The sequence below is a fragment of the Acomys minous genome (genome assembly GCF_964271855.1).
Source record: "Acomys minous genome assembly, chromosome: 3".
Lineage (NCBI taxonomy): Eukaryota > Metazoa > Chordata > Mammalia > Rodentia > Muridae > Acomys > Acomys minous.
Window position 1 is genome coordinate 138,517,483 of NC_140485.1, and position 19,067 is coordinate 138,536,549.

Here is a 19,067-nt window from a genome sequence, read left to right on the forward strand (position 1 = left end):
TGTGACTGAGGGGGACCTCCTCCCCCTGTATATGCTCATAGGATATCAAGTCTCTTCTTTGTACCCTGCCATCCTTCCTCTGAGTGCCACCAGGCCTCCCCATCCAGGGGACGTGGTCAAATATGGGGCACCAGAGTTCATGTGAAAGTCAGTCCCCACTCTCCACTCAACTGTGGAGAATGTCCTGTCCATTGGCTAGATCTGGGTAGGGGTTCGAAGTTTACTGCATGCAGTTATCCAGTTTTTTGTTTTGTTTTGAGACAGGGTTTTTCTGTGTTATCTTGGCTGTCCTGAACTTGCTTTGTAGACCAGGCTGGCCTTGAACTCACAGTGATCCGCCTGCCTCTGCCTCCCAACTGTTGGGATTAAAGGTGTGCACCACCATGCCTGGCTTGTTTTTGTTTTTTCAGTTATACAGTTTAAAAAACAATTGATTGATTTATTCATATCCCAGTCATAGCCCCCTCCCCTCCTCTCCTCCAAGTCCCCCCCTCCCTCCCTCTTCCCCACCCTCTCTCCCCTATTCCTCAGAAAAGGGGAGGGAAACCCCCCTCCCCACAGCTCATCAAGTCATGTCAGGATCGAGTGTATCCTCTTCCCCTGTGTTATATAGTTTTATCTTAAGTGTGACCATGAAGGCTGAAAGCGATTTTGCATGCTGGGACGAAACAGTAATTTCTTATGGATTAAAATCTTACCACACAAGGCCAAGTTTTATGCAATGGGGACAGTTTCCAAAATGGTTTCATTTCCCCTTAGTGACACTCGGTCTCTCTAAGTTTGGACTTGAGCAGCTAATCTAATGTCTTCATCGACTAGGCAACATGGTCCGTGGCGTTGTTGTGCTTTCCTTGAATACAGATGGGGTTGGTGTGGTTGGTGAGGAAAGACCATCAGTGGTGCCTGGTAAATACAGCTCTGTGGAGCCAGAGACCTGGCTAGCCATGGATCCTAAACTTTGGGAAGATGGTACTGATGACCATGACAGTATTCCTACCCTTGCTGTGTGCCAGGAGCTGCACTCAGCTCATTTATCTGTTATCTCAGTCAGTATTCACAACAGAGCAATATTCTCCACGCTGTCACTCTCCCACCCACTCATGGGAAGACTGAAGGACATACAAAGCAACCTGACACCAGCTCGCGTTCACTCACTCGTTGCCTGCATCTGCTTTCTATGCTGTGGGACTGTACAACTGTTAGAGGTCACTCTGTGTGTCTGAGCTCAGCCAAGCCCCAGACACCTGAGCTTGCAGCAAGCAGGAGTATCAGGCTGCAACCTCTCATTAGCTTCCTGCTCCAGATATCCTGGTGGATGGGGCAGGGGCGGCAGGGGGAGAAGGTTTTAAAAGTAGGTGTACTGGGGATGCCTGTAAGACACACTGTCACATCTGTGGGGACACTCGCCTATCAAGGATCCTAGGAGGACACTCTTCATGTCATCCTAGGATAGCCATCTTATACCATGTGATGCTTCCTTCTGTCCAGCTGGCAGGCTTCCTCGGAGCTGGCTTCTAACTTGTGGTCTCCTCTTTGGCAGGTTCTCTTGTGCTGTGCTGTACCAGGGCCTCATCATGCACATGGGGGCCACAAGCGTGGACCTCTACCTGGACTTCTTTTATTCCTCTCTGGTGGAATTCCCTGCGGCCATCGTCATCCTCGTCACCATTGACCGCATTGGCCGCATCTACCCAATAGCGGCTTCAAATCTGGTGGCAGGGGCAGCCTGCCTCCTCATGATCTTTATCCCACATGGTAAGTTGTCTGTTGTCATCACTTCCCAGGTGATCGAATTGTGGGGACAGTGTTGTAACCCGCTGATAAGCTTCTGGAACAAGAACAAAGGTAGGGCGTTACCTTGGCATGACTTGAAACAGTCTTAGATTGAGGTATAGTAAACATATAAGGAGCACATTCAAAGTGAATGACTCAATTTGCTAAATATACAGACACCTGGCTTGCAGAACCCAGACGCAGGATCCTTCTACTCTTTCGTGTCCTTTCCAGTCCTCGTGATCAATACCACTGACTGTCAATCACCCCTCCTGACCTTTGTTGCCACAGATTAGCCCAGGTTCATAAATGAAACTGCCTTGAATGTGCCTCTCCTGTCCCCCATGGCCATTGTACCTGTGGGGCTTCTCTGTGTTGTCACATGACTGTGCAGGCTACTTTCCCCCCCCTCTTAATATTATATTGTGCTTTATACAAACATCACACTGCGTGATCTCCCCTACTGATTGTTGCTCACAGTCTTTGTCCATTGGGTGTAGAGCTGTGCTATGTATTTCTTCTTGGTAGACGTGGGTCCTTTGTTCTCTTGGGGAACATGTCTGTGTGCACACAGGCCAGATCCACAGGGACACCTGAGTTTAGCTTCAGTGGACCCTGAAAGTTTTCCAAAGATGGCCAGGCCACTTTCTGCTTTCCCCAGGAACATGGAGTGTTCTAATTGTCCGGCACTCACTGTAGCGCTTGGTTCTGCGCGTCTCCAATGGAGGTTGAGTGATGAATGTGAGTGTTGCTTCATAATTCTTACAAGACAAACGCACTGCATAGAGGGTCCAGGCAAAGTTACTTGAGGTGGTTTCGCATTGGAACCTGTAGATTCCGATGAAGCTGAGCCTCTAGCTCCCCCACTTGCCCCTTTTGTTGCTGTGTCCTGGGCTGTGAGCCTGGTGAGTCACTTTGGCCATCTCTCATGCAGGGTGCTATGGGCAAGATCTGGAGATCTCAGATTTTCTCAAGAATCATACTGGGCAAGACATGAAAGAGGTGTGTGTGTGTGTGTGTGTGTGTGTGTGTGTGTGTGTGTGTGTGTGTGTATGCGCGCACGCATGCGTGCTTGTATGCCTGAGCAGTGGGAGGCTCTGTGATGTCTTCAAAATTAGACCTCCTCTCCTTTCTCCCATATCCCTGTTTCTAGAAGCCTGAGTAGCATTTTTGAACTGCATAGCACTGATGCCAGGGAGTGGGGTGCAGAGGGCTAAGGGCAGGCTTCCCTGCCTGTCAGAGCTGGGCTATTGCTGGTCCGAGGACTCTCCTGGCCACAGCACCCTCCATTGGCTCCATCTTTAGCTCACATTCCATGGCAGTCCTTTTTTGCTTGTGTAAAGCATGTTAGGGCACTTCAGACACCTGTGGGTTCTAGAGTCTTGTCAGAGGGCAGAACAGAGGAGGCTCTTGCTGTGGGCCAACTCCCAGAGGAGAGAGGAGAAAGACGAGCAGGGGTAGATGTTGATTCCACTGACAGCAGGAGGCAGAACAGGTGTAAACAGTCCAGTCTTTCTTCTGCACAATGGAACCTTCCAGAATATATCACTAGCAAGTGCCAAGTCACTCGGGCATCAGTTTACTTATCCAAGCAAAGGGGATCACTTCTTATGCTCTTCAGCGTTCAGTGGTCCTAGCCAGGCCAGCCCAGTCCAGTCAGGTTCCTCCTTTGTCAACTCCAGCTCACTCAGGGAGCTTTTTCCCTTCAGCCATTTATTTGTTTGTTTGTTTGTTTGTTTCTTCCTAGAGTTACATTGGTTGAATGTTACCCTCGCTTGCCTTGGCCGTATGGGAGCCACCATCGTGTTACAGATGGTCTGCCTGGTGAACGCTGAGCTGTACCCTACGTTCATCAGGTGAGGCCACAGACGGGGATGGACACCCGATAGCCAGGCAGAGGGCTGCATTTCCTTGAGAAGCCTCCAAGGGCGGGTCGCTGTAATACTTCCAACTTAAGGAAGGAAGCATTTTATTGGCTCCCATCATGGTGGGGAAAGGCGTGGGGGAACGGGAGCCTAGCTGGTCACACTGCCTTGGCAGCCAGGAAGCAGAGAGTAAACAGGAAGTGAGGTCAGACTATAAAACCAAGGTCTGCTCCTAGGGACTCAGTTCCTTGGCTTTAGGGAAATGACCAGTGGGGTAGTTTTCCTGTTATTGGGTCATCTTTGTTGTTGCTGGGTTGTGGTTCTATATCTATTCTGCATAGCAAGCCCTCATCAGATACTGGACTTGTATGTAATCAACCTTCCATTCAAAGGCTGCCTTCCCACCCCGTGGATTGCATCCCTGCTGAGCACACATTTTACATTTTCACACAGTCCAGCATCTCTTTCACTCTTGCTGTCTGTGCTTTGGTGTTGAAGAACTTTCCCCCCTAAAAGTGTCATACACATAGAGCGTAGTTGTTGTTTTTTCCCCCTAATATACAGCTTGATGAGTTTGGGTGATGTATGTGTAACATGAACATATATTTTTATGTTTATTACTCTTCAACTCTTGGCACAGCCAAAATAGAGCATGGTGCCCTCGTTCCCACCAAGTTTCTTCAAGCCTCCTCACAGAAAGTCCTCCAGCAGACCCCATTCTATCCTCACAGTGTTGCCCTCCCCAGACCATTAGCAAATGAAAGGTCATGACATGTAGTCCTTTGTTTGTGATGGGCTGTACTCACCCTACTGCATTTGCCACTGCCTTGTTCTTTCCTGAAAAGAACTCCAGAGGGTGAATGTCCCAGTGCCTGCTTCTCCAGCAGGTGAACACAGCTGCCAGCACAGGATGATAATGCCACCTACTGCCAACATCCTGAAGCCTTTGAGTGGACGTGGTGTGTTTTTACTTGAATTGGGCGGATGCAGGAATGGGATTGCAGGGTCAGGCTTAGATAAGCAGGTGTTTAACTTTATTGTATTTTATTTTCAAGGTAGGGTTTCTCTGTGTAGCCCTGGATGTCCTGGAACTTGCTCTGTAGGCCAGGCTGGCCTCAGACTTAGAGATCTGACTGTCTCTGCCTCCCAACTGCTGGGATTAAAAGCGTGCGCCACTACCACCTGGCTGTGTTTAATTTTATATTTCTCTATATAAAAGAACAGCAAACCTATTTTACAAAGATGCTGTACTTTTTTGCATCCTCCAGGCATATGCAGGGGATGAAGGTCTATGTTTAGTGTGGCCACTCTTAGGTCCTCCTGGGGGGTGGGAGACATCATAGTAGCCTTACTTTTCCTAGCCCCTGATGATTCTCAGTATCTGTGTGTGAGCTCATGGCTGCCAGAATTTTAAGAACTTAGTTTTTAGAGTTATCTAAAACATACTTATCATGTGCATATGTGTGTGTGTGTGTGTGTGTGTGTGTGTGTGTGTGTGTGTGTACTACAGCTTGTGTACAGAAGTCATATGACAACTTTCAGGAGGTTGTTCTCTCCTTCTGCCACAGGATTGAACTAGGTCGTTAGGCATGGCAGCAAGCCCCTTTACCTGCTGATCTGGGTCTCCAGCCGTAAGATCTTAACATGAAATGAAGATTATTTTAATTGTGAAAGTAACCACTTTATCTCAATATCTGATATGCAGCATCTCTGATATGCAACTCCCCAAGGGGACACAACCCACAGGTTGAGAAGCTTAAAAAAATGGCCATTGTCATAACCAGTCCTTGGTTAGGATTTGTCTTAGTACCTTAAATTCCCACCCCCTCCCGTGTGTAAGGTATTTCTTCTCCATTGGTTCTTGTGAAAATGTCTAAGAAACACTCCAGCTCTCCTATGTCGTCTAAGGCCTGCTGCTGAGTGAGCCAGAAGTCACATGACTCCAGTCTATTCTTTGGTTTCTTCTGCCAAGTCCTTTATCAAAAGAACATGTTTAAACTCTTGCCTGTAAAGCAGTGGCTTGGTCTGAGTACAAGGAGATAAAGGGAAATTAAGGAGAAAACTTTCTTCCAGGCTTTCCAGGGCTATATAGTGAGACCCTGTCTCAAAACAAAACAAACAAATAAACTGAACAACAACAACAAAAAAACCAGAGATGGAGGCAGGAGAAGATTTTCTATGCTACTAATTTTGAACCCAGAGTCTAAAAATGAAATAGCTGGGACAAACAAGTCTACTGTCACAGCTACCAGATCCAAAGAAATGGTTAAAGGTGCTGTGTGCTACTGTGACAAATTACCTGAAACAGTCAACTTTTAAAAAGGAAAGGTCATAAAAATATTTAATAAAAATTTTTTAAAAGAAAAGAAAAGGTCAATTTTAACTTCTTTGAGAGGCCTTAGTCTGTGGTCACTTGACCCTGTTGCTGTGGTATTGGGGCTTGGAGTCTCGAGATAACACAAAACATTATGACCAGAATGTGTGACCAGAAAGAAAAAAACCAAAGAGAAACAAAGGGAAAGGAGCGGGGTTCCCATCTCTCTGTTCAAAGGCATACTCCTGATAACCAGACTTCTTGCCACTAGACCCTACCCGCTAAAGCAGTGAGTGCTGTGACCTCCAATACAGATTCTCATGTTGTGGTGACCCCCAACTATGACATTACTTCATTACAGCTTCAGAACCATAATTTTGCTAATGTCATGAGTTGTAATATAAATATCTGATATGCCGATCTCTGATATGTGACTCCCAGAGGGGACACGATGCACAGGTTGAGAGCCGCTGTCCTAAAGGCTCCATCATCTTGTATAGAACACCATCAGCCAGGGACCAACTGTGTAACACACAGGGTTATCTGGATACTTCTCTAAACAACAGCAATTACCAAGGGCTAGGTCCTCTATGGAGGAGCCCAAAGGCTACTTCCTGGATGCCCCTTTCCACTGTGCATAGGGTGGTGAGCATTCACAGAAAGCAGGGGAGGAAGCCAGATGCCAAGAAACAACCTTAAACATGATGCCTATGCACACACAGCCATTGCATCAAAAGCAGATAGCAATTTTGGCCGCTCATTACTGTGTAAGCACCCCTGATCCAAAGAGGGACTAGATGAGCCACAGGACCCCACTTCTTATTCACAGGGATGTCTGAGCTGAGGAGCTGCCTTCACACTCTGGGTATCGCATTCATTTGATGTTGACACCAGGCATTGCCTGTACGAATTCGGTCCTACTAAACTTAGCCATACACACAGATATCGAGGTCTCTTCCCAAGTGACTGCATATTGCAGCCCCAGGACAGGAGTCGGGAGAGAGCTACAGTTTAAGCCAGAGAGCATGTGAGCTTACTTGGCTCCCCCAGGCCCTTAGCTGACCTCTAGGAGCGTGAGAGCTGAGCATCTGAGAGTAAAATTGCAGAGGTAGGGTGTTTATTATTTTTTTTCCAGCTGTCTGAGCAGTGTAGCTTTCGGTAGCCTGCCACCTTCTTTCCACACAGCTCTTCCCAGTCCTATGGTTTTGGGGTGCTGAGCACTAGCCCATGGCTGACCTCGTGCTGGCTCTAGGATGCTGCTAAGACCTTGAAGGTGATGTATGAACATGACTTGTCTGGTCTCTTCCCAGGAACCTTGGGATGATGGTGTGCTCTGCCCTGTGTGACCTCGGTGGCATCTTCACCCCCTTCATGGTGTTCAGGCTGATGGAAGTTTGGCAAGCCTTGCCCCTCATTTTGTTTGGTAAGACTTCTTGCCATCTGGTGGAGGGTATTGTGTGAGTGCTCAGAAGCTGTTTGTAGAGTGAGTGAGTGTTGAGGATGGAGCCCGGGCCTCAGCTGTCTCCTGGCTGACTCTGCCCTGCATCTTAGGACATAGTGTAAGATGCAATTCCCATGTAGTGGCCAGAGGTTTCCATCCCGTGCCTCCACAACCCATCAGTCCATCAATCCATCATGCACACCACAGGCTGACGGTCTTTTGACACAACCTCCTGCCTTCTTAGGCATTCAATTTCTAATTTGTGTGCACCGAGTAGGTTGTTGCTATGGGTATAATGGTGTTGCGTGGTTATCCCTTCCTGAGGTATGGTGGCACTCATCTGTCATCCCAGGACACTGGAGGCTCACAGAGGGGGCAACCACAGAATTAAGGGCCTACAAGGGCTGTATGTGAGACCCTGTCTCAGAGAGCAAGGTGGTGAAGGGCACAAAGAGACACATGGGAATCAACAACGTCCTGTGTCCTCTTTGCTGATAAAGCCGGACTGGAGGAAGAGGATGGGAATACAATTTCTGTCCCCAAGCCTAGAGCAGGAGGGGTCTAAGACCTGCTTACCCACCAGGCAAAAGCTAAATGTCTGCTTGTGTGTGGGGCACAGGCAAATGCAGGGCAAAGGCGAGGGAGGAAGGGAGGAGAAAGAGGAGGAGGAGGAGGAGGAGAAGGAGGAGGGGGGAGTAATAAGGGCTTATGCACACACAGGTTGACCTTGCTCTCTAGCCCTGTTTCCGTCTCTATCTCTATACTTAAGTACCCACGTACCTATCATCTCTGTATCTATGTATGCATATATCTGTCATCTATGCATGTTTCTATTGTATTTCTTTTATCTTTTATGTATATATCTATCACTTGCTTGTGTATTATCACATGTCATTATCTATCATCTGTATCTATCACATATCTACCTGTCTATCTGCCTATCTATCCATCTGTCTGTCTGTCTGTCTGTCTGCCTGCCTGCCTATTTGTCTATCTATCACCTAGCTATCTACCAGTGTGTGTGTGTGTGTGTGTGTGTGTGTGTGTGTGTGTGTGTGTGTGTGTGTACACCATCTATTTGCCAGGCATCTGTCACCATCTGTCCGTCTAAAATAACAACCTAAAACTGATATTTCTACTACTTAAATATCATCTACTTTGGAATTCTTTGGTAGAAGCAATATGAAGGCAAATGTTGCCTTGACTTATTCTTGCCTTTCTCTAACTATCAGATTACTTCTGTTTCCCCCTAAATGCTCCTGATAACTCTCAAAGATAAGCAGCGTCCCCTCCCCGCCCTCTGGCGCACGGCACTCATTTCTGTATGGGGCATGAGCCTGTTCTAACACACTTCCTTGGATTCTGTTTCATTTGCAGGGGTTTTGGGCCTCACGGCTGGGGCTATGACTCTTCTTCTGCCAGAGACCAAGGGTGTGGCTTTGCCTGAGACCATTGAAGAAGCAGAGAACCTGGGGAGGAGGTGAGGGCTGTGGTGCTGGCATGGGTGGGTGTGGCCTCATCCTTCAGGAAGGGTCATAACCTGGGGAGGAGGTGAGGGCTGTGGTGCTGGCGTGGGTGGGTGTGGCCTCATCCTTCAGGAAGGGTCATAACATTGTAGCACACTCCTGTTTATTCTACATTAAAGGCTGGGGAGAGCTTCTTATATGTCTGTGGGCTTAGAATGACTTCCAGAGATTCTGGAGATAGGAACGGAATTCAGCCAGTAACTGTCCACAAGGAAGGCAGAGATCCAGAACCCACTTCTTAGCAGACAGTAGCTCATGTTGCATCAGGGACATGTGAACCATGCTGTGTCAAAGATGGTGGACAGTTGTTCCACGCTGCACCAGGGAAAGCTAGTGCATAAAATTGCTTATTAAGATCTACTATTAATACATGTAATTATTACGGTGGTTATTATTTAATCCACTATTGTATCAATAAAAGACACATACACCTGTTAGATTTGTAATATGCCTGTACACTGAAGATGGGCAGAAGCTAAATCCCTAAGCTTTCTTTTACCTCCCAGCTCCACACCCCATGCCACTTGCTTTAATCATACCTATCTGGGCGACTTCCCATCCACAATTCCCATAAATACTTGCACAGTCTTTTCATCTGGGCTGCTTCGCTCCATCACTGGTCCTCAGAGCCGGCTCCTCCCAGCCGCATGGTTCTTCTTTATGCTAACCCATGACACTTCTGCATCTCCTTTCCTCTCTCTCTCTCCTATCTCTCCTTCCCATGCCCTTCTGCCCTCCAACCCCATGAACCTTAGCTCTACCTACCTCACTTCTGCCCTGCCCAGGTATGTAGGCAACCTTAGCCAATCAGGGATAATTTGAGGTGCAAAGTTCAAAAACGTTATTTTGGGCATGCGAGAGTCTGCTTATAAAAGATAGCAAGCAGACCTTGGGGAGCAAAAATAATTAACAATTATATCAAAACACCAGACCATGCTGTAACAATTCCCTCTTCTGTCTAAATATGCATAGCAGCCTTAAATATCTTGGGCAGGGTTGAGGACATAGGCAAAACAACAAACAAACAAGCAAAACTTGAACCATTCTCTCAGGTCATGCAAGGCCCAAGAGAAACATTCACTGACTTTTTGCAAAGATTGACCTCAGCTGTGTACAGAAGCATGTTGGATCCACTAGCTAGAAAAGCACTAATGGATTCTTTAGCTTTTGTAAATGTTAATGTTTAATGCGAAGAAGTAATAAGGCATAGATAGATGAATGGCTTAGAAATATGATTAACATCAGACCTCACTAGCCTAATGAGTCCTCAGTGGGAGGAGCGACCACTAAAGACTTTAAGACAATTCAAACTCCAAATGTCTTCATTGTGGTGGACAAGGTTGCTGCAAAGGGAACTACAAGGAAAAACAAATTAATCCCCAAAGGGAGCCTATGCTTCCTACATAGGAGTAGTGAATGTAGATCAATAAAAGACAAATAGAGTATCCCCTTATCAAAAAAAAAAAAAAAAAAAAAAAAAAAAAAAAAAAAGCCCATGGTGGCCTCTTGAAGGCCCCAGTACAAAACAGGAAAATACTCTTCCACAAGGTAATTAAACACCATTGCTCTGAAAACAGACATTAAAAAAAAAAACAAACAAACCAGATATCAAGGTTATAGTGAGTTCTATAGATAAATTAAAAAAAAAACCATAAGGGGTCAAAAATAAAGACAAAAAAGCAACCCCCAAACCAACAACAATTATTTTGGCAAACCTCTATAGGTGACCAGAGGCCAAAACTAAAGGTAATTATAAATAATATTGAAATTGAAGGCATAGTGGATACTCTCCTAAATCCTGGCCTCCAGATTGGCCACTCTAAGAGGTAGATATCCAATTTCAAGGAGTTGGAACTATCTTTCAGATAAAACAAAGTGTCAGGTGGCTTAAATGTACAGGGCCAGAAGGTCAAATAGGAAAATTAAGGCTGATATAGTCATAAACTTATGGGGGAAGAGATCTGTTATGACAATGGAAAACCCAGATTAATATCACTCAAATTTCAGAAACAAACCAGAAAACAGGTGATACTCTTGATACAAAATTTAAAATTATTTTTAAAAAATGCCATCAAAACCAGTTACAGACTGTGGAGGCTGTCCATAAACAAGATGCAGCAGGGGGCGGACTCTACAGCTTTGCCACTCAGGTGGTTGACTGACCAACCTTTTTGGATTGAACAATGGTTTCTGACTAAAGATAAGTCACAGGCACCAGAACAGCCAGTCCAAGAGCAGCTGGAGGCTCAACAGAAAGCAGAGTCCACCAGCCCCTGGAATTCTCCTGTATTTGTCATTAAAAAGAAATCTAGAAAGTGGAGGATGTTAACAGGTCTCAGAACAGCTAATAAATTTATTCAGCCAGTGGGATCTCTACAGTCCGGAATTCCATTGTCTTCCTTGTCCTATTGTAGTGTGAGACTGCCTTGCTCCAAAGACGGGCTGTGCTGTAGTTATGTTGCCTTCCCCGCCTTCTCCCAGGAATTCTCATGCAGAGGGAAGGTTATATCTTATAATGGATATCTTTACCACACAAATGAAGCTAAAAAAAAAAAAAAAAAACCCTGTCTAGAAAAGGTTTCTAAGTTGATCCTTAAAGAAAAAAAACGAGACTGTTAATTATCTGGAATAGATCCTGCTGAGATTGTGGTACCTTTTACTAATGCTGAGATCGCCTCATTATGGGCAGACAATGAACACTGGCAAAGAGCTTGTAGTGACTTTTTTTTTTTGAGAAATTAACAACAGATGCCCAAAAAGCAAGCGACTTGAATTCATAAAAAGAACTAATTGGATTTTCCCTTGTGTAGTAAAAAGGACTCCAATTTCTGGACTCTTACACCTTACACTTATGGAAATTAATCAGGAAAGGCAGGTTATAAGTCAGGAAATATAAGTAAGGTGATTGAAAGTCATTATGATTCAATTAAAAATCAGAATCACATGCAATTCTGATGGTGTTATAAGATTTTCAAGAATTCCTTAATATAGGAACTGACTCTCAGTATGCATAAAGAGTTGTTTTGTACATTGAAACTGCTGATCTAATTCAGGATGATTTCAAACTAATTTCACTGTTTATTCAGTTACACTAAAGGATCAGAAATAGAAACCGTCCATTGTATATAACATATACACAGTTTCATATGGATCTTTCAGGCTATCTAGCACAAGGCAATGATGAAACTGATCAACTATTAACAGGCATGTGTTAGAGGTTTCAGAGTTTCATAAAAACAAACAAACAAACAAAAACATCATGTTTACAGCAAAGGGTTAAAAAAGAAATTTTCTATCACTTGACAACAAGCCAAGGAAATGATTTTTAAAAAATGTCCTACTTATTCTTTCTTTCTTTCCTTCTTTCTTTTTTTCCTTCTTCCTTCCTTCCTTTCTTTTTTGATACAGGGTTTCTCTGTGTAGCCTTGGCTGTCATGGACTCACTTAGTAGATCAGGCTGGCCTCGAACTCACAGTGCCCGCCTGCCTCTGTCTCCCAAGTGCTGGGGTTACAGGTGTGTGCCACTGCACCCAGGTACTGCTTGTTCTTTATATAACCAAACTCAATTACCTGCAGGAAGTAATTCTAAAGGTAGCCAAAATAAATAAAATTTGGCAACTGGATGTGTTGCATTTTATAGCACTTGGTAAACTGAGATATGTGTGCCATACCATAGATATATATTCGGGATGGACAACAGCTTTAAGTTCTGAAAAGTTCTGCAGGTTATGGCAACTATGGCTATGCCTATACAATGTTCCAGCATATGTCTCTAATAAAATGAAAAATTCTTTTACATATTACAGTGTAAAACCTGTTACAGGTATATCACATAATCCTACAAGACAGGCAGTTGTTAAAAGATCCAATCATACCTTAAAAGAGATACTTGAAAAACAGAGAGGAGTATCAAAGACCCCCCAAAGATAGATTACATAATGCTTATTGACTTTAAATTTCTGAAATGCTAATGAACAAAAAACCAGGTGCTGAGAGGCATTGGATTATACAAAAGCTGCTGAATTATAGCAGCTTGTCTATTTCAAGGACACCCTAACCTCAGAATGCGGAGAGCAGGGAGTGTGCTACACTGGGGTAGGGATTTTGCATATGTTCACACAGAAGAGAGATTATGGGTTCCATCCAAACTGATAAAAATCAGATTTGACAGTTGTCCCATTCTGCATCAGAGATAGCGGACAGTTGTCTCATGCTATATCGGGGACAAGGGCAGTTGCCAGGTGCTGCATCAGGGACAGTAGACAGTTCTACACCGTGTCAGGGACGACTGGCCTTTGCTAGTTGTGCCGACCGGCGGGGCACCGGGATCGCTGGCTCACCCCGACTTTTGAACATCTTTGAACAAGTCTCCTGGCCTTATTAGACATTGTTGGCCGGGTTCCTTAGTGGCTTTTTGTACGAAGAGTGATTCCAGAGCTTAGTTCTCTGTAAAGGTGTGTGATGCAGACAGTGGAGCCTGTGATTCTTAAGTCAGTACTGAGAGGAGACCATGAGAAAGAGGAGCAGTGAGGGGCGAGGAAGGAAACGTGCCGGTAGGGTGGTCATTTTGGCTCTCTCCATTCTGAGACACTCCTGCATATCCCCCCCCACACTTTCATACATGTAAACAACACATCTTGAGCCTCTCCACCTGCGTTGTCCCCCACACTTCCCCCAGGTACTTACAACGTGTTCCCCTCCCCGCTTCATGTCTTCTTCTATTCTTTTTATTTGTTTGTTTTTTGTTTTTGGTACCCCATCTTTTTGAGAATTTTATCCCTGGGCAGGGGAATTAGGTAAGGTGTTTCCTCCACACAAACTAAAGTTGGGTTTTTACCAAAATTACTCCTGGGGAACCAATGAGTTTATTGGACCTACTTCCAGATCTTGGGTCAGGGATTCTAAGTAAGATCATGGGTGACCTAAAAGCAGCAGCGTTGTAACATCATCCCCTCACATGGATGGAGGACGCTCTTCTAGGTTTCCTCAGAGTATATACTCTAGCCCTTCCCCGTGGCCCCAAGGCCATACGTCATTAGGGCAGCATAGCATACAACTGCCTTGGAAGGGGGGGACTAATGACTAGCGACTGAGTAGTTTAATGGTCCTCCCCACACCCTCCTCCTGGGAGGGAATGCCAACAGTCCCCGCTGTGGTGCTCTTTTGCAGACGTAGATGTCTGAGGAAGATGCTGGCTGTTCTGCTTGGAGGATAGCACTGTTCAACACCCATTCCAACGAGTGCTGCCTGATGGCATCTTGGCTGACCTTGCTGACTTGATCCTGTACAGGTCTTGTTGTAGGTCACCATGGTTGCAGTGAACTCGTGGGCTCAATGGCTGCCATGCTTAGAAGATGGCATTTCACAGCACTCTTCCCCACCCTCTGGCTTCAATTCTTTCTGCCTCCTCTTATGCAGTGCCCCCCACATCTCAACTTTGTAAGTTTCGTTATCAAGATGTTGATTGTTAGGCTGAGCACGATGGTTTGTGACTGTCATTCCAATACTTGGGACATAGAGGCAGCCTAGTCTACATAGTGACTCTGAGTCCAGCATTTCTACACAGTGAGTGACAGTCCAGCAAGAGCTATATATTACAGGCCCCTGTTTTAAGAATCAGACAAGCAAGATGTTAACTGTTCATTAACTTTAACCTTTGTTTATCATTGCTACAGGAAATCAAAGGCCAAAGAAAACACAATTTACCTTCAGGTACAAACAGGAAAATCTCCAGGTACCTGACAGGGACACTGTGCCAGGAGCGGAGTGGCAGAGAGGAAGGAGGACTCCTTGAAGCTTGGAGGATTCCCAGAAGCCTTTGCCTTCCCATAGCCTTCTATATATTCACCAGGTTCCAAATGAATCATCAGCCCTAAAGAGTTTTCTGAAACTTGTTGTCTTGTTTCTTTTGACTCCCAAAATGTCCTGGTTGTCTTTGACTGGTCTGTCTGTGGTGTAGATGTTTCGTGCCTTAAAGCAGTGGTTCTCAACATGTGGGTCATGACCTGCTCCCCCCCCCCCCCCCCGTCCACCAAAGACCATCAGAAAACACAGATATTTATATTATGATTCATAACTGGTGCAAATTTACAGTTATGGAGCAGCACTGGAAACGACTTCATGGTTGGCGGTCACAGCAACCACATTAGGACAGTTGAGAACCACCGCACACTTTGAAGATGTTGACGCTCCAACAGCGTTTAGGCACAGCTGCTCAAACAAGCCTCCGCGTCTGCGCAGTAACTGTCATGCTCACCCCTGAGGAAAAACCACCTTAGCACGTGCAACTATTTACATGGTCAAAAAGCATCTAAATTGGGCATGGCTCAGAGGGCAGTTAGACAGTTGAGAAAGGGCAGCTCCCAGCCATGTTCAGGACATGTGAGGGGGACAAACATGACCCATGTTCCCTGGCCAGAATCACCACGACCCTCTCAGAAAGACGTCTGTCTGCCTCCCCCAGCTATGTTTTGGGAGTATGTTGTTCTGTTTTTTGGGTTTTATTGGTGAGTTCAGAAGGCGAACTTCCACGCCCACCTACAACACTACAGTGAGGAGCGGGACACAGAGTTTGAGTTGTACGTGAGCTATTTGGGCCGCGCAGAGCAGAGGTCCAGCGGGCTCTGGGGCTCGGAGCTCAGGCCTAGGGTAGACGATGCCAGCCTCAGACAGAGCACAAAGGCTGGAGGTTGGATGAGCTACCTGGAAGCAGGAGAGATTAGGAGTGAGGATAAAATCCAGGATGAGGAAAAAGAACAAGTAATTCTCCCATATGAAGAACTGGGGGCTACTGGCAAAAAATGCACATATGGGCCCCATGTCAGCCACTCCTCACTGAGTTGCTCATAGGAGGAAACTGTGTTTACGTTCTCCAACGTGCAAACCTGGCAGGAGGGATTCCTGCACTTGGGAGAAAACCCAGCCCTGCTCAGCAATTTAGTCACCTCAGTGTGCTCGAAGTTCACTATCAGGGCTGGGCCGTGTTGCCATCTTGGTGTGTAGGGGAGGGGGTGTTTATTATCATTGTATGAAGAGAAGGGACTTCCTACCTCATGCCCAAGGGGAAAAGCATTGGGAGGCGTATCCCAGCTTCCCATGGCCATGGCATGCCCTTGCATGCGTCTGCTCATTCGTGTCCTCTCATACATGTGCATGAGCCCCCACATGTGGTAGTCTACGAGGCTTACTTTTGTTCTCTTGCTGGGCATGGCTGTCAGCGTCTCCTGATGGTGATTTCCCAGCCCGCAGCTTGTTGAATTGTTCATGGTCTCTATCATGATTGGGCATCTAAAAAAAGCATGTATGATACATATGTATGTATGTATTAATGATGTGTGCATGCATGTAAGATACATATGTGTATACATATTTATATACATATGTGTGCATATGTGTTTTGAGATAGAGTCTTAAGAAATGAGCTTGAATTCCAGCTCCCTTCATCCTTCCTTCACCTCCCATGTGCTGGCACTGCAGGCCTGGTTTGGTGTGGTGCTGGGGATGGAGCCCAGAGCTTCCTGCATGTCAGCCAAGCATTCTAGCAGCAGATTTACAGTCCCAGCCTGTGACTGGGCATCTTAAAATTGCCAGCTGTGGGGCTGGAGGGATGGCTCCATGGCTGGAGGGACGGCTCCGTGACTTAAAGCACTTGTTACTCTCTCAGAGGACAGCAGACCAGGGTTCAAATCCCACCACCTGCATTGTAGCTTACAACTATCTGTGACTTCAGTTCTAGGGGTCCTGACACCCTGTTCTGGCCTAGACATGGACACGGTACACACACACACACACACACACATACATGTAAAACATCATACATAAAAAATTTAAAAATCTGTAAAAATTGCTATCTGGTACCATTTTCTTAAAAGAAAAAAAGCATTGGATGGTATTATAGTTTAGTACATCATTTGATAGGAAGGAAGAAAGCAAAATTAATAAAAAGCTCTTTCATATGAGAGAATTGCAAGGACAGGAGGAAGTGATCAAGTAGTTAAATGAAGAAACATCTGTTTTCACACAAGAACATAATACCACAAAGGAAACCGTAATTTACTAAAATAGGATTTTAAGAAGGAGTACTGTGACTAGACTTAGGGGGAAAAAGTCAGAGATCACAAAGGTGGGCAGTGTTTTTGCCAAAGAGCAAGGCCTCAGAGATGTCCAGGGCAGTGTTAAAAAGACAAAGATGCCTATATAAGGAGGGCTCCAGATGGCCAGGCAGAGACTGTTTCAACATCACAAAGACAGTAGTTATGGTCACTTGGAATAAGTTTGGCTCTATAAAAAGAGCTACAGAGCTTGCAGAGAACAAATAATAAAATTTGTGCCAAGGAAAAGGCACCCATGAGTTTCTCTAAAGTTTATAGACTGTTCTGTTAAGTCAACACAACCAACACGCGCCTTGTGCTGGGAGTGGGGCGCGGGTTTAACAGCCCAGCTAGTAAGCGGACACAATGAACCGATGAAGGGAGGGACAACTGCAGCATGCTTAAAATAGAAACGTTTATGGTTTGGTCATTTTATACTAAAATATGTTGGCTACCCAGAGCTACAGTGACCTAAGAACCAGGGTGAAAAGTGTCGGGCTCTCCATCTGAACTAAAGCTGACAGTTTGGGAATGGAGGATATAGACTTCTTGTCTGCAGGGTGAGGTCCTGGCCGCTAGAGGGCTCCAGAGAGACAGGCTCAACTACCGCTTCATAAATCACAGCCATCTCGCTCTTCCCCATCTCTGCTTTCCGAGGCTGCAGCCATACGCACGCTAGCACACCTACCAGCCTTCCCACAGGCTCTGGGGATCCAAGCTCCGGTCTAGCAAGCACTTTAGCTGCGGAGCCATCTTCCTCACCCCTGGCTTCCTGGGTCTCTCACTGGCCCGGGGCTTGCCCATCAGGCTGGGCTGACTTGCCAGTGAGCCCCAGGGAGCTGGCTGTTACCACATCACCAGCACTGAGATTACAAGTGTGTGCCGTGCCACCATGCCAGCTCTTCATGCAGGCTCTGGTCCTTCGTGCAGTCAGGTCCTCACGCTTGCAAGGCATGCGTTTTATTGATTGGGACAGCCTTCTAGCCAACATATTCTTTTTACTTTAACAAATAGAAATGACCTTCCGATGTTCCTTTACTGATTACACTTAGCCAAAAAGGCTAATGAGAAGGCAAAAGCCTCCCAACCGAGAGGCTGAGAAGGAGGCAAAAAGAAGATGAAACACCCAAAATCGAAGCCAAAGGTGCAGAGAAATACTGCCTGAGTATTTGAGAAAGAGCCTTGGGCCTTTAGTCATAACAAGTTATGAGATAGTAGATGTTTTTTGTTCATTTGTTTGTTTGTTTTTCAGTTTACTCACCATGGACCAGTTGCTGTTGTTCGAAGCTGAAGACACAGCCATTGTATCTGGGTCAGTCTACCCCTTGCTGCTCAGGGGTCCAGACTAAAGGCTGCTTACGCTCTCTGGATGAGGAACAAGTGCCACCAGGACTGACATCCTCGCCACATGCTCATGTGAGGCCTACAAGAGGCTTTGAACCTGTTTTTCTTGGATGCCTTTGCTGTGAGGACAGTTGTGTGACTCCTGTTTCAGAAATAATTGAAGTAGCCTAGTTTTGGCCAAAGCACACGTGGGAGCAACAGCGACAGTGGGTGCAGAGACACCAGTCAATGGCAGGCAGAGTATGTTGTGGGCTTGGTAATTACAGCAAGTAGCCAGACAGCTGCACCCAAGGTATCAGTGACTTGTTTAAGAATACTGAACAGGGGTTTCCCAAGAACAACAATGAAAAACTCTCTTGTCCAAAATGTTGAGCGTTTACAGAATTAACCTTCACTGTGGGCTTGCAGGACTAGCTCCCTGCCTCTTTATCTACATTTATTTTGTCTTGAGTGAAGGCCAAAATGAAAGCATATTCCACCATAGGAACTATGTTTTAGATTTATTTTGTGTTTTGTATTTGTATCTGTGTATGAGTATATACCAAGGGTGAGCGTCTGGGGAGGCCAGCAGGGGGCAGCAGATCTCCCTGGGGTTGAAGTTGCAGCTGTGACCCCCGCCCCCCCAGCTGTGGGTGCTAGCAACTGATGCTCAGCCATTATCTCTCCAGTCCCACCAAGAATCTTTTATGTACTTATGCCCTCTGACTCGTCATC

The 19,067-nt window shown here is 45.8% G+C and overlaps 1 protein-coding gene across 1 annotated transcript in view; it reads left to right on the plus strand.

The window, feature by feature from the left end:
* Positions 1 to 14,809, plus strand: part of LOC311594792 (solute carrier family 22 member 1-like) — a 30,454-nt gene extending 15,645 nt beyond the window's left edge. Inside the window, 6 exon segments of the mRNA XM_084776819.1 lie at positions 1,541 to 1,755; positions 3,521 to 3,629; positions 7,263 to 7,375; positions 8,771 to 8,873; positions 14,595 to 14,639; positions 14,641 to 14,809. Of these exon segments, the coding sequence (XP_084632945.1) occupies positions 1,541 to 1,755; positions 3,521 to 3,629; positions 7,263 to 7,375; positions 8,771 to 8,873; positions 14,595 to 14,639; positions 14,641 to 14,713 (658 nt within the window). The 3' untranslated portion in view covers positions 14,714 to 14,809.
* Positions 14,810 to 19,067: the final 4,258 nt, after the last annotated feature.